This window comes from Nannospalax galili, unplaced genomic scaffold (genome assembly GCF_000622305.1).
Source record: "Nannospalax galili isolate Female #2095 unplaced genomic scaffold, S.galili_v1.0 scaffold253, whole genome shotgun sequence".
Lineage (NCBI taxonomy): Eukaryota > Metazoa > Chordata > Mammalia > Rodentia > Spalacidae > Nannospalax > Nannospalax galili.
In genome coordinates, this window is record NW_008335287.1 from 2,038,069 (window position 1) to 2,053,381 (window position 15,313).

At 39.1% G+C, this 15,313-nt stretch overlaps 1 protein-coding gene across 2 annotated transcripts in view; it reads right to left on the reverse strand.

Moving 5' to 3' along the window:
- Positions 1–15,313, reverse strand: part of Klhdc1 (kelch domain containing 1) — a 44,457-nt gene that overhangs the window by 6,981 nt on the left and 22,163 nt on the right. The window contains exons 7-12 of one of the 2 annotated variants that reach the window (XM_008829863.3): positions 12,671–12,754; positions 11,904–11,962; positions 9,417–9,529; positions 7,843–7,915; positions 2,560–2,644; positions 1,042–1,094 (exon numbers count right to left, since the gene is read on the reverse strand). In XM_008829863.3, the coding sequence (XP_008828085.1) occupies positions 1,042–1,094; positions 2,560–2,644; positions 7,843–7,915; positions 9,417–9,529; positions 11,904–11,962; positions 12,671–12,754 (467 nt within the window). The remainder of the gene's footprint in view (positions 1–1,041; positions 1,095–2,559; positions 2,645–7,842; positions 7,916–9,416; positions 9,530–11,903; positions 11,963–12,670; positions 12,755–15,313) is intronic. The other variant, XM_029561982.1, reaches the window with a different exon arrangement.

The following is a 15,313-nucleotide window of genomic DNA, read 5'->3' on the forward strand; positions in this document are numbered from 1 at the left end:
CTGCTACATTCTTGTTAAGTCTAGTGTATGTGTTATATGTGTGTGCACATGTTCATGTGTGTGCGTATGTGCATGGGCATGTATGTAGAGGCCAGAGGTCAACATCGGGCATCTTCAGCCACTCTTGCACCTTATTTTTATTTATTTATTTTGGAGACAGGGTCTCTCACTAACTTGAAGCTCACCAATTTGGCTAGACTAGCTGGCCAGGGAGCTCCAGGGATCCACCTGTTCCTACCTCCCCAGTGCTGGGATTACAGGCACATACCACTCTTCCTAAATTTTTATGTGGGTGCTAGGGTTCCAAACTCAGTCCTCATGCTTGTACATCATGCCCTTTATAGACCGAGGTGGAGAGATGGCTCAGCAGTTAAGAGCCAGCCTGGGCTACAGGGAGACCCTGTCTCAAAAAGACCAAAAAATAATTAATTAATTAATTAATTAAAAAATAAGAAATCATTGGGTAAACTCAGTGGGTCACAAGACAAAATGATAGACATGGCCATGAGAGAGATTTATAGGGAAGAGGGTGGTAGACAGGGGAGTAGAAGGGTGGGTGAGAGTGGTTGGAATACATTATGTACATGTAACTCCACAAGTTAACTGATAAAAATTATATACAAAGATGTGATGTATTCTCAGATGGAGATTACAAATCATTAGATGAGATTCTTTCTAGGTATCTTAATCTGTTTGACTACTTTCTCTCCTTGGACCATAATTTTACTGAACAAAGCAAACCCAATTACAGTGAAAGGCTGTGTTAGCTTGGATTTTTTTTTTTCTTTTGAGACAGGGTTTCCTGCCTCAAAGTCACAATGTAGCTGATGATGACCTTGAACTCCTGACCCTCCTGCTTCCACCTCCCGAGTAATGAAATTATAGGCATCAGCCACCATGCTCAATTTATGTGTGCTACCATTGAGTCCAGGATCTTGCGAATGCTATGTAAGCACTCTACCAACTGAGCTGCATTCCCAGCATGCACAGATATAATGTATGTATATATTGTATATGTGTAACAATACTGTATTTACTTACCTGAGTAGTGAATGGGGCTGTGTTTGAAAGATCAATAAATCATTACAGTGACCCTAGTCAACATAAAAAGAAAAGGCCTTATCAAGGATTTGGATAAAAATAACAGTACATTAATAATGGAACATTTCTGTTGTATGACTGTAAGGAAGCCAATAAATTTCTCTTTTGCTAGTAACACACATGTATACACATGCACACAAGTATATATACCCACAAACATACATAGATATATACATTTACTATCCAAAAGCTTGAGGTTTGTGGATACCAAATTTCAGTACTCAGTCCTAGGCTGAACAGAGCTCTACAACTTTCCCTGAACCCCACATTTAAGTCAGTGGCTACAGACCTACAAAACAAACGTAATTCCCTGGAGAGAACGACCTTTCTTTAAGGTTTTCCACTCCAGAGAAGCAGCTTGTACCCAAGGACAGGAGAAGGAGCTGGTGACCCCTTGGCTGGACTCTGGTTCATTGTGCCCCAATCCCTATCCACTCTATCTCCAGCGTCCCATGAAAATCAGAGCAATCAGTCCTAAACATCTGCCCTGTCAGGCACAGCACATGAGAGTAGCCAGCTGTGCTATACCCCCCATGAGCTATGAGCAGAGTTGATAGTTTCCAAATGCAACTTGTTTGTTCCTTCACATTTTAAAGCTGGAATTTTAAAACTTAAATATAAAACAGGTAGGTAGGGGTTGGAGAGATGGCTCAGCAGTTAAGAGTACTGGCTGCTCTTGCAAAGGATCAGGGTTCAGTTCCCCGCATCCACATGGCAGTTAACAACAATCTGTAACTCCAGTTCCAGAGACTCTGACACCCCCTTCTGGCCTCCACAGGCACTGTAAGCATATGGTACACTTACATACATGCAGGCAAAACATTCATACACAGAATAATAAAATATTTTTCAAAACCCAGATAGGTGAAACAGTAGCAAAGGTTAAAAAAAAAAGGAAATACATTGTGCTGCATTGGAGCAGAAAATTTCCTTCTTCAGAGAGAAACTGCTCAGTGAGACACAGAAGGAACGAAGGGCAGTTTCACAACGGTTGCTGACCTCCTGCTTCTTACTTTCATAAATCTCATAAGCATTTATAATTATGCTTAGCATATACATTGTAAGGATTCTTTTATATACAAATATTTAATTCAGAAAAGTATAGCACTCATATTATGGTAAGGCTCAAAGAGAAAAGAAAAGGAAAACAGGGGTCATAGCTTAGGGGTAGAGTGCTACCCAACGTGTATAAGTTCAAGGCCCTAGGTTAAATCCCCCACACTGGGGGAAAAGATCTCTTTTTAATAATTTAGCTAATGAAATTAGTATACTTATTTTGATTTGTAAAACCAAAATATCCTGAAATACATCACAAAAGCCATTTAATTTGAAAAGTGATCCTTCTAGAATACTCCCTGCCCTCCCCCACTTTGCAAAGTTACAATAGCAACAACACTGCTCAGAGCTGGTGAATAAATAACGATTCAGAGGAAAGGCTTAAATACAAGATTTGCTTACTGTATCCAAGAAAAGGAGATTATCTTTGCTCCCACCAAATACCATTATTTCATTTTCTTTTCCCAAACAGGCTGTGTGCCATAACCTATGATGGAAAAGTATAAACAGTGAAATACCATCAAGGAAGAAACTGTACATCATATGTAAATCAATTCTACAGTATGCACTCAAAAAGTGTATCTATTTTTCTAGAGTTCATTAAATCATACTTCAGTTAAATGATGTCTAATAACTCTGTTATAGTTCCCAGCTTTTGTAACCCCTCTATCTTATACATACTATCCTTGAAATACATCTAAAGGAACTGACCCTCATTGCTACAACAGGCACCCAACCAGCTCTCTTCCATTGTCCACCACATCACATTCCTTCCTGCTCTGTGCCCATCAGCTGACAGATCACAGGGCACTCCATTCATACTTGTCACTCTGGGTGCAGAATACCATATGTTCCTCATTTCCCATCTATCACCTCCCCCAAATCTCATATAGCTAACAAATGATACTTTTCAAATAGTTTTTCCATATTAACCACTTCAAAAATTTTTAACTCGTACATAACACTTGCACACACTTAGGGGTTATAGTGTGATAATATGACATTTGTATGTAATGTGTGATGATTGAATCTGGGTAATCAGCACTTCCAACCCCTCACACATTTATCATTTAAATGTTGGGACTCTTCAGACCTTCTCTTGTATTTTGAAATATATTGTAAACTTGTTGTGGGGGATGTTTTGTTTTGTTTTGTTTTGTTTTGGATACTGGAGATTGAACCCAAGGCCTTCTGCATGCAAGGCAATCGCTTCCCCACCGCCAACCCCAGAGTTACATCTTCGGTTCTACTGTAAACTGTTGTAATCTACAGTTGTCATTGGAATTTCCTGATTAGGAAGCATTTCTTAATAATAGCTGGGTTTTATAGACTAATACTTATGATCAACCGCTATTCCCCCCAAATCTTAATTCTTGCCTTTCCCCAAATGAGCCTTCTACCTCACCCAACTCCAGGCCCTTGCTTACCCTAAGATACATGTATCTTTGGGCTTTAAAAAAATTTTTTTTACTTTTATTTTACACATATGAGTGTATTGCCTGCATCTAAGTACTCATATTGTGCAATGACTGATGAGGTCAGAAGAGGGTGTTGGATTCCCCTGGAACTGGAGTTACAGACAGTTGTTAGCCACCATGTGGGTGCTGGGAATTGAACCTGGGCCTTCTGCAAGAGCAGCCAGTGCTCTTAATCCCTAGGCTTTTTTTTTTTTTTTTTTTTTAAGACAGGGTCTCCCTCTGGCCAGCTGGCTTAGAACTCACCAGCAACTCTTCACATTAGGAGCCTCCCCTTCCAGGAGCAGATGTAACCCTAAACCAGTGCACCACTGGAACTTGGATAGTTTCATTGTATGCTTCTTAAAAATGGCCACTATGGTATTCTGCATCCAGAGGTGTTCACAGTTTTTGATTAGCAAAAGCAAACGCAACACTAAAAAACTTATTTAATTGATTCAGTAATTACATCTATAACACATCTCATAAGGAGTAGATCTAATGCTCTTTTGGAAATGGTCTCATACCTCACGCCTGTCTCAAATTTCACATTTACCAAAAACAACTTTACTGTTTTATAAAGGCTCTCAGGCTCTATCTCTCAAACAAAATTACATTATATTCTCAATTTTATAAGATAAACTAAGAATTTTACAGTCATTGCTATGACTTTAAAAGAGTACTGTAGGGTGTGGTGGCACATGTCTTTAATCCCAGCACTCGGGAGGCAGAGGCAGGCAGATCTCTGTGAGTTCAAGGTCAGCCTAGTCTACATAGTGAGTTCCAGGACAGCTGGGGCTACAGGGAGACCATGTCTCAAAAAGACCAAAAAAAAAAGAGTACTGTAATACTTTTCTTTCATTTTTTTCAGTCTTTTAGAGACAGGGTCTATGTAGACCAGGCTGGCCTCAAACCCACAGAGATAACACTTGCCCCTCCTTCCCAAGTGCTGGGGTTTTTTTGTTGTTGTTTCTGTTTTTAAATACAGTCTCACTATATAGACCAGGCTGGCCTTGAACTTGCTGTGATCCTCCTGCCTCTGCCTTCCTAGTGCTGGGATTATAGGCATGTACCACCACACCTGGCTGCTTCTTTACTGAGACAAGGTTTTACATTTGGTCTCAGACTAGGCTAGCCTGGAAATCACTATATATCCCAGCCTGGTCTCAAACTCTTGGCATCCTGATTTGGGATACTTTTCTTAATATTTTAATTATTATTTTTATTTTATGTATATGAGTGTATTGTCTGCATGTCTATAAGTGCACCTGTGTCATGCAATGCCTGCAGAGGTCAGAAGACAGCACTGAACTGGAGTTATGGATGGTTGTTGGCTGCCACGTGGGTGCTGGGAATCAAACCTGAGTCCTCTGCAAGAGCAGTTAGTGCTCTTAACCATTGAGCCATTTCTCCAGGCCTGAGATACTTTTCTTAATAGAACAAATTACTGGAGCAACAGCTTCAAAAAAACTATATATTGTCACTTATTTTGTTACTGAATAATTTATTTTTGTACATTAATCCCTTTTACTTAACGCCCCACAAGTGTAAACACTGGGACTCTGCACACTTTCCTCAAACAATTCCACACACATTCAATGACAAATGCACTCATGACCCAGGATGAGTTGTGAGATAGCTGTTTGGTAAACTCTGCCCAGTTCTCCAAATCAGATGCTGGAATGTGGATTGGTGTTCATTTTCAGCAAGAACTCAGATGATATGGGGCTGGGTATGGTGATTAGAGGAGTCAGGTAGCAGGCTGGGTATGGTGATTAGAGGAGTTAGGTAGAGGGCTGGGTATGGGGATTAAAGAGTTAGGTTAGAGGACTGGGTATGGGGTTAGAGAAGTTAGGTAGAGGGGACAAAAAACAATCAATGCCCTCATTTAGGGGAAGCAGTAGAATGTTTTCCTGGGGAGAAGCCATGATAATCTTGGCAGTTCTGGTAGGACTGACAGGAATTAAGGTTCTATATGCAAACATGTCATACAACATCTTTATAGACACATAGAATCCTTCCTGAAAGCTTTCAGATGGTTTTATAACAGGCATAGATTTATCTAGAGCAAGTCCTAGAGGAGGGAGTGTTACACTGTAGAGTGGTGATTCTCAACCAGGGCTCATCTGTCCCCCAAGGATGCTGGGAGACATTCTACCACACACAGGACATCAGTAACAACAAAGAAGTATTTGGTTCAAAGGGTCAATAGTGCTGAGGCTAAAAAACACTTACAGCTCTAAGAGAAGAATTGGGCAGCTTATATTTCAAATTATAACTTGGAAATTCACAAATGCATTAGATGTTGGATAAACTGTCATTTTCATTAAATATTATAAACACATATGTTCTCCTTACACTCAACTGTATCCCACCTGTTCTCCTCCTCACCTCATACCTGAAGATAGGTCTGCCTCTGTTTTATCTGCCTGAGGGAAACTCTGGCCTGGATTTCACCATCGAAGAACACTGGAAAGCCTTTCCTGCCTTGGTTTTGGTGGCATCTAGCTTGCAACCTGATGTTTTTCCTACAGACTGACAGTATATGTCCTCTCACAGCTGCTCTAAACTTATCACCTAAACATTCTAACAAAGCATAGTATTGACATGACACATCAGCTGAATCAAAAGAAATCTCTTACATAGCTCTAGTTCTAACTAGCATATTATCAATAATAGTTGTTAAGCTCTAAATACTCATTAAGGCTTGAAATATAAATCAGAAATTTAAAAATTAAACATATTTACTACCATTTCATCTATAATTAATGTGTTCATCAAAGGAACTAGAAGAACTTTATCACTTCACAGATGAAAAACTTGATGCTCAGTTTCTTAAGTGACTTTGTAAAGCCCGAAGTGGAGCAGTAGCTGAGCAAGGATTGGAACCCAGGGCTCCCATGCCTTAACATAAAGAACTAGAATGCTGGGCTCCCATGTCTTAATATAAAGGAGTAGGAAGCTGGGCTTCCATGTTTTAGTATAAAGAACTCAAATGCTGGGCTCCCAAATCTTAACATAAAGGACTGGAATGCTGGGCTCCCATGTCTTAATATAAAGGACTGGGAAGCTGGGTTTCCATGTTTTAGTATAAAGAACTCAAATGCCGGGCTCCCAAGTCTTAAGATAAAGGACTGGAAAACTGGGCTCTTAATATAAAACTATTTAATTTAAATATGTTTCCAAAAAACTTAGACTTGTTAAAATAACATATCCCAATGAATCTTATACTTGAAGACTTAATAGCATATGCAATTATGACAGTCTCTAAATGTACAGTGCAGTATTATTTAGATATACACACCAACGTACACAGAAATACTAGGTTTATTTCTCAAATATGTTATCATCATTTATTAAATAACAGAAGTGCATGTAACTGAATTGACTTTGTATTGGCATAAACATATGGAGAAAAAGCAGCTCTGAAGTACATGACATAAGACAGGGTACTGTCTGCTGCTAACTGTCCTGATATGCTGAATCTGAATTTCCCATTAGGATATTTTCATTACACTATTCAATTCAATTTGAAAAATAATTATTGCACTACTGTGATTTGCTTTGTTTTCTAATAGTATATAGTTTCTATGATATTTATTCTATAATATGCCATAAATAACATTTTCTTGTTCAAAAAATTCACATTAATGAATACATCAGATTCTGAAGACAGGGTTTCATGTAGCCCAGGCTGGCCTCAAACCCACTATGTAGCTGAGGATGACCTTAAACTCCTGATCTTCCTGCCTCTACTTCCCAAGTACTGGGATTACAGGCGTGCACCATCATGCCCTGCTCAGACTGTTAATAAGGAAAAATAATCTATCACTTACTAAATCAACATGAAAGCAGATTTCCTCAATAAATTGCTTTAAATTTCTTCTCAAAACAACTATGATTAAAGTCAATCCTATTCCTACCACTTATTAAAAATAGTAACATTGTAAAAAATTAATCTTATAACAGGTTTTTCATTATCTTATGTTTTTTCAGATTTATTAGGCAAGATTATACATTTAGCTAATAGAATAAAATTTTCAAATATGCAAATAAGAAAACTTAATGGTTTCTAACAAACACAATGAAAATGATAATTAAATTATTTAGTTAACATAAAGCTCATTTGGAAAGTAACTTCTGCTTGCTTAGGATTTCATGACAAACATTATAAACTGTTCTATATCTTAGTGCTTTAAAAACTATTTTACCACATTAGTTTCAGACTTACCTGGGTTTTGTGTAAGGTAAATGTATAAGTTGTTTCCAACAATTTGTTATTATATTATGAATCCAACCATCACCTGTAATATTATGACAGTTCAGAAATTATGACTGACCCTTTGGGATACAATTTTAATTTCCCCCCAAGTTTATTATGTTACATTTGCATCATTATCTTGGGTGTGCATGTATATTTTTCAGAAGTATTTCAAATATACCCCAAAGTGGAGTAACCTACAACATAGATTCAACAACTACTAAGGTTTTGGGCTGGGGGTGTAGTTAGTGGTTAAGTACGTAGTTAGCACACATGAGGCCTTGGGTTCAATGTCCAGCACTGAAGAAGAAAAGAAAGGAAAGAAGGAGGGAGGGAGAAAAAAATGAAAAACAAATTTGCCCTGTGTTCTTTGTGCTACTCTTGAATTGTTCAATCAAACCCTAGATCTTGTATCATTTTCACCATACATACCTCAGTACACATTGCTAAACAACATGAATACTCTTTATATAACCACGATACCATTATCACAGTCAATGAAACAAAATTTTTGGTGCCCATATAACCAAATCTTAAGCTTAATGTATGAGGGAGGAACTAAGAGTTAGGTATTCAATTTTCCATAGACTAGCAATCAAAAACAGCAAATAGGAGTTTAAAACACTAGGTGTGCATACACATGGAGGCCAGAGGTGGACATGGTGTCTTCCTAGTCACTCTCCACTTTTTTCTTGGAGACAGGTTCTCTCACTGACCTGAGAGCTCACTGATTGGTTAGACTGGCGAGCTCTAGGAATCTACCTACTCCCTGAACCCAAACACTGGGATTAAAAAAGCATGTCACTCAGCTTTTCTGTGGGTGCTGGGATCTGAATCCAGGTGCTCATACTTCCATAGCAAGCACTTTACCAACTGAGTCATCTCCCCACCTCCCCTATATAAAATGTTATAAATGGTTTTAATGGTATGCAAGATTTCTTAGTGAAAATCTCTCTAGCTATAGAAAATTTTTGGTTAAGGGCTGGGAGACAGCTCAGTGGGTTAGGCACCTGCTGCCAAACCTGACAACCTGAGTTTTGACTCCTGGCACCCACATGGTAGAAGAAGGGAACTAAGTTCCTCCCTCCCTCCTACTCTCTTTCCCTCTGTCCCTCCCTCCCCTTCTCTCTCTTCCTCTCCTTCTTTCTCCTAGAGCCTTGATGCTGGGCAAACATTCTACCAGTGAACGACCTTAGCCCTTTCATTTTAATTCTCAATGCAAGCATATGGTTAGAGATACAGAGGGAAAAAGGATGGCTTCACTATAAGTATGAAATATAATTAGTTTTAAAATAAGATAATGGGGCTGGCAAGATGGCTCTATGGGTAAAGGTGCCTGCTGCCAAGTCCAATGACCCGAGTTTGATATGTGGGTCCCACATGGTGGAAGAGAACAACTCCTGCAAGTTATTATCTGATTTCCACACATCCACCGAGCACACCTGTGCATATGCATGTACATACACACACACACTTAAATAAATACATGTAAAAACCTTTTTAAAATGAATTAATGACTACATACTAAGCTGTAATGGACTTACTTAATGGAATATTATCTGCACTTAGTCCCCCAAATAGGAAAAGTTTATCATCAGCTATTGCTGTTAAAGTATGCCATGACCGATGTTTTGGGCTTTCTCCATTAACAGAAATCCTGTAGTAAGGGGAAAAAAATTAAAATCCAACTCTATGTTATTCAAAATAAAAATATTTTTATCATCTCAGGGAAGGGAAGGGAAAGAGAAAGAAAGGAACACTTCAGTTAAAAAGCATTTAACAGGGGCTAGAGAGATGGCTCAGTGGTTAAGGACACTGGTTGTTCTTGCAGAAGACCCGGGTTTGAATCCCAGCACCCACATGGCAGCTAACAACTGTCCATAACTCCAGTCCCAGGGGATCTGACAGCCTCTTCTGACCTCCTCGGATATTGCACGACACAGGTGCACTTTCCTACATGCATACACATAAAATGAAAATAATAAATAAAAATTTTAAAAAAGCACTTAACCACAAAAACATGTTTTAAAGGAGAATGCTATTATAACCTTGTCCTAGCAATAAGAAACAATGCTAATTTGCCATATATGTTTTAAGACTTTAATATAGATGTGAGTTGCTTACTAAGAATATATAAATGGGATCATATATCTTCTGTAAGTTTCTCACTCAGTATGTTGTATGACATTCCTAGAGACTCCAGTGTCTTTTGGTGATGGAGATTTGGCAGCTCTCTGGGAAAATATACTGTGATAGTTAAAATCCATACTGGGGGACTGGAGAGATGGCTCAGTGGTTAAGAGCACTGGATATTCTTGCAGAGGACCCGGGTTTGGTTCCCAGCACCCACATGGCAGCTAGCAAACCTCCATAACTCCAGTTCCAGGGGAATCTGACGCCCTCTTCTGACCTCCATAGGCATTGTACAACAGGGGTGCACTTACATACATGCAAGCAATACACTCACACAATGCCTATTTATTATTTTTATTTTAGTAATAAAAATAATAAATAGCCAGGCATGCTGGCACATGCCTTTAATCCCAGCACTTGGGAGACATACAGGCAGGCAGATCTCTGTGAGTTCCAGGCCAGCCTCGTCTACATAGCAAGTTCCAGGCCATCTGGGGCTATGAGGAGACTGTCTCCATGGAGACTGTATCTCAAAAAGACCAAATAATAATAATAATAAATAAAATATTTTTTTAAATCCATACTGGTAGACATGAGGGTTGACCTCAAGCTTTGACTTGTATTAATAAAGTTTCAATAAACATCTTTTTAAAAATTTTATGCATATGAGTGTATGGCCTGCATGTAAGGTCAGAGGTTAACCTCAGGTGTTGTGCCTCAAGAGCTGTCTGTCCACTTAGTTTTTTTTTCAGACAGGGTTTCTGGAACCTACCAATTTGGCTAGACTGGTCAGTGAGCCCTCAAAATCCATCTGTCTTCCCAGAGCTGCAGATTAGAAGCATGTACCACAATGCCTGGCTTTTTATGTGGCTCTGAGTATCTAACTTGGGTCCTGGTGCTTACAAGGTAAGTACTTTCCTGACAGAGCCAATCTCCCCAGTCCCTCATGACTTTTGGTTTTTTTTTTGCTTTTTAAAAAAATATTTTATTTATTATTTTTATGTGTATGAGTGTTATGTCTGCATGTAGGTAAGCGCATCTGTGTTGTGCAATGCTGGAAGAGGACAGAAGAGGCTGTTGGAGCCCCTGGAACTGGAGTTACAGACAGTTGTTAGCGGCTATGTGGGTGCTGGGATTCAAACCTGGGTCTTCTGTAAGAACAAACAGTGTTCTTAATGCTGATCCATCTCTCCAGCCCCATGGTTTTGTTTTTTAATAGTACTTATATTTTAAACTTTTTTGATTTATTTATTTTTATTTTATGTGTATGGGCATTTTGCCTACATATATGTAAGTGCGCCTCATGCATGCAATGTCCATGGAGGCCAGAAGAGGACATCAGATCTGCTGAAAGTGCAGTTATAGATGGTTGTTAGTCACCACATGGGTGTTGGGAACAGAACCTGGGTCCTCTGAAAGAACAGTCAGTGCTCTTAACTGCTGAGCCATCTCTTCAGCACCTACTTACACTTTATAATTATATATATATATAATTCCATTTTATTACATGAATATCCAAATTAATAGCTAAATAAATGTATTCTATTGTTAAACAATATTGTGAGCCATAAATAAAACCTGACTTTTACCCACTGAATAGGTTCTAGTCATGTGAGAGAAGTCTGTTCAGCCATTCTGCTTCCAGTGACAAGTCTCCAAAGAATACTTAGAAAACCAATACTTTTATATAATCAGTTTTCAACGAGAGAGAGAGAGAGAGAGAGAGAGAGAGAGAGAGAGAGAGAGAGAGAGAGAGAAAGACTGACATTTTACATTCCTTATTTAGACATATAATCTAAAGAAAAAATAACTGCTCAGTTTTGAGACCCAGTTTGGATTAAAGCTGCACACATGCCCATACATACTCCTACAGACGGGAACACAGACTTCAAACTTACCTTCCAGACCAAATCCAGGTGTCCAAATTTAGATAATGCAAGTCATTCATCCTAGTTTGCTAAAATAAAAACATGTTAATTAGACGGTGTCTTATCTCTTTTTATGGAATAAAATGTTAGCTTTAAAACAAGCTCAGATCAGTGGGGCTGAAGAGATGACTCAGTGGTTAAGAACACTGGCTGTTCCTGCAGAAGACCCAGGTTCAAATTCCAGCACCCACATGGCAGCTAACAACTGTCCGTAACTCCAGTTCCAGGGGATCCGACAGCTTCTTCTGTCCTCCAGGGCATTGCACAACATGGATGTACCTACTTACATGCAGGCAATACACGCATACACATAAAATAAAAATAATAAATGAAATATTTTAAGACAAGTTCAGATCAAGTATAACTTGCCTCTGTTCTACTTAGCATTGACGTCTAAACACCGGGAATCAATTCTAAGCATTAAGAAAATTAATGTGGAGCGCCCAGATTAATACCGCAGAGGGAAAAGGTCAGTTTTAAACTAACATGGCTTAGACAATAGGAAACGAAACATTTCTGATACAGTGCTGAAGGGAAGGAATCTCCTCATTAAAATATGATGTAAACTATCCATGACAGCCTGTGGATGGTCCATTTGGAAAACAGAAGATGACTAGAAGTATTAGATGCCATTTTAATCTCTAGATTATCTGAATGTTCAACAGTTCCATAAAATCAAAGGGCAAGTTTTTATAAGCAACAGGCATGAAAATATCATTTCCACTAAAGGCACTAACCAAAACACGTCCGCCAAAGACATAGCCTTTATTTCCAAGAACTGCACAGGAATGCGCGGCTCGTGGCTGCGGTGGAACGCCACCCTGCAAGCAGAGATCAGAGAGAGGGCAGGCTTGAAACATCTGTAACAGCCACATTCTTATGCTCAGTCATAATCACACAAATAAAATGTGTTCCCTCTGTCCTCAAATGCATAACACTCTAACAAAACAAAAATTCATAAATTTAGCTTGAAATATAAGGATTTAAATATCAAATAAAAAACATCTCTCAGCCAGGCATGGTGGTGCATGCCTCTAATCCCAGCACCTGGGAGGCAGAGGCGGGAGGATCTCTGTAAGTTCAAGGCCAGCCTGGTCTACATACTGAGTTCCAGGTCAGCTGGGGCTACAGGAAGACCCTGTTTCAAAAAGACCAAAGTAAGTAAGTAAGTAAGTAAGTAAATAAATAAATAAATAAATAAATAAATAAATAAATAAATAATAAATAAAAAGTAAATAAGTAAATAAATCTATCTCTCCTCTCCATCTGCCCCCCACCTCTCTCGCCTCCTCCCACCTCACCTCTCTCCCTTTCTCTCTCCTTTCTTTTGCACACACACACACACACACACATACAAAGTTAATATAAGTCTCAGAGACTCCAAGAAATTACTTACATGTCCCAAACTCCTCAAATTCACAAAAACAACTTCACTGCTGTTTTAAATCAAATCAAACAAGTCCTTCATTTTTTTCCTAAATATCTTGGGTTGTTTTGCTTTTATTCTTGTTTTTTTATTCTTCCTGAAACTCTTATCATTAAAAAACACTTCTATATTTTTTACTTTGAATAAATACATCTGTTTTTTGTTTTTTTGTTTTTTGACACAGGGTCTTGGTGTATAGCCCACGTTAATTTAAAAATGCTCTGTGTAGTCGGGGCTGGTGAGATGGCTCAGTGATTAAGAGCACTGGCTGCTTTTGCAGAGGTCCCAGTTTAGGTCCCAACAACCACATGGCAATTAACAGCTGTCCATTGCTCTAGTTTCAGAGGATCTGACACCCTCTTCTGACCTCCACGGGCATTGTACAACATGGGTACATTTATACACATGCAGGCAATACACTCATACACATAAATTTAAAAATAGCCAGGCGTGGTGGCACATGCCTTTGATCCAGGCACTCTAGAGGCAGAAGAAGGTGAGTTCAAGGCCCCTGGTCTCCATAGTGAGTTCCAGGTCAGCTGGGGCTACAGGAAAACTCCATCTCAAAATGACCAAAATAATAATAACAATAATGATAATATTTTTAAAATAAATATAAATCTCATTCTAGCCCTGCTGCATGTAGGAATAGGAAATTTAAGCTGTGCACCCAGCATCATAACTTCCTAGACTTTTCAAGCTTACTTGAATAACTGTGCTGAGGTCCAATTGGCAATAAATAGTTAAAATTTTACTTCTATAAGACAGAAAAGGGAGCAAAGGGAAAAAGGAAGGGAAGCAAAGGGAAAAAGGGAAAAGGGAGCAAAGGAAAGCTCCAGACTGCTACTCATTTTCACAACCACCTTTTGTTCGTTTTTATGGTTCTGGGGACTGAGTACAGGACCTTGCGCATGCTCTCTCTTCTTTATTTTCTAACAAATCGATAACTGGTTTCAGTAGACTCAGTCTCAGTAATAGAAGTCTCCACCCACCTACTGATATGAAATCTCCTTAACAGAGCCAAACTTTTTGTATTCAATTAACAAAGAACACATTTTAAAATTCAAATGCTAGGGGCTGGAGAGATGGCTCAGTGGTTAAGAGCACTGGCTGCTCTTGCAGAGGACCTGGGTTCAGGTCCCAGCACCCACATAGCAGCTAACAACTGTCTATAACTCCAGTTCCAGGGGATCCAACACTTTCTTCTAGCCTCTATGGGCATTGTACGACATGGGTGCACCTACCTACATTCTGGCAATATACTCATACACATAAAAACATTAAAAAAATAGAATAAAATTCAAATGCTGATTGAAGAAAAACACAACTGACAACAAATATAAATGACATCTGGAATGGGGGTTAAAATTCCCTGTGTGGAAGAAGAGGAGCCAGCAGAATCAAACTGTGACCCTTCAGATTTTGCACAGAACCTCCTGTCATTTCTACCAACAGAAGTCGGGCTGTAAGAAGCTTCAGTGGTGTGTGCATCTTAACAGACAGTCTTAGCAGTCCTTTATGTTCCGTTCTCCTGAGCTACTCACTCAGTACTTTGCTTCCCTGAGGTAGACACATAACTCAAGATGGACCAGTCACCCTCTAGACAACCTGGATGCTATGAAGAATGGGAACATGCCCCAGCTGGACAGAGTTCTCTTCTCAGAGTAACTGGACCTTGAGAAAGTAAAACACAATGATCTGCTAGTGGAGCCAGTGCCCTATTTCTTCCTGAATGGCTCAGGCTGGTTACAGTAATGGAATGATGCACAAAGAGAAGCAGGGTGGACATGCTGAGCAGAGATGGAAAGTACTGTGATGTGGGAAAACCATGCTTCAGTTTCTGGGTGCTGATCCCTGTGTACTGCTTAAATGAATCTGAATTCATGTTTAGTTACTAGCAACAAACAAAGAAACAACAAAACCCCACAATATGGACAATGTATTTTGGTTGTGC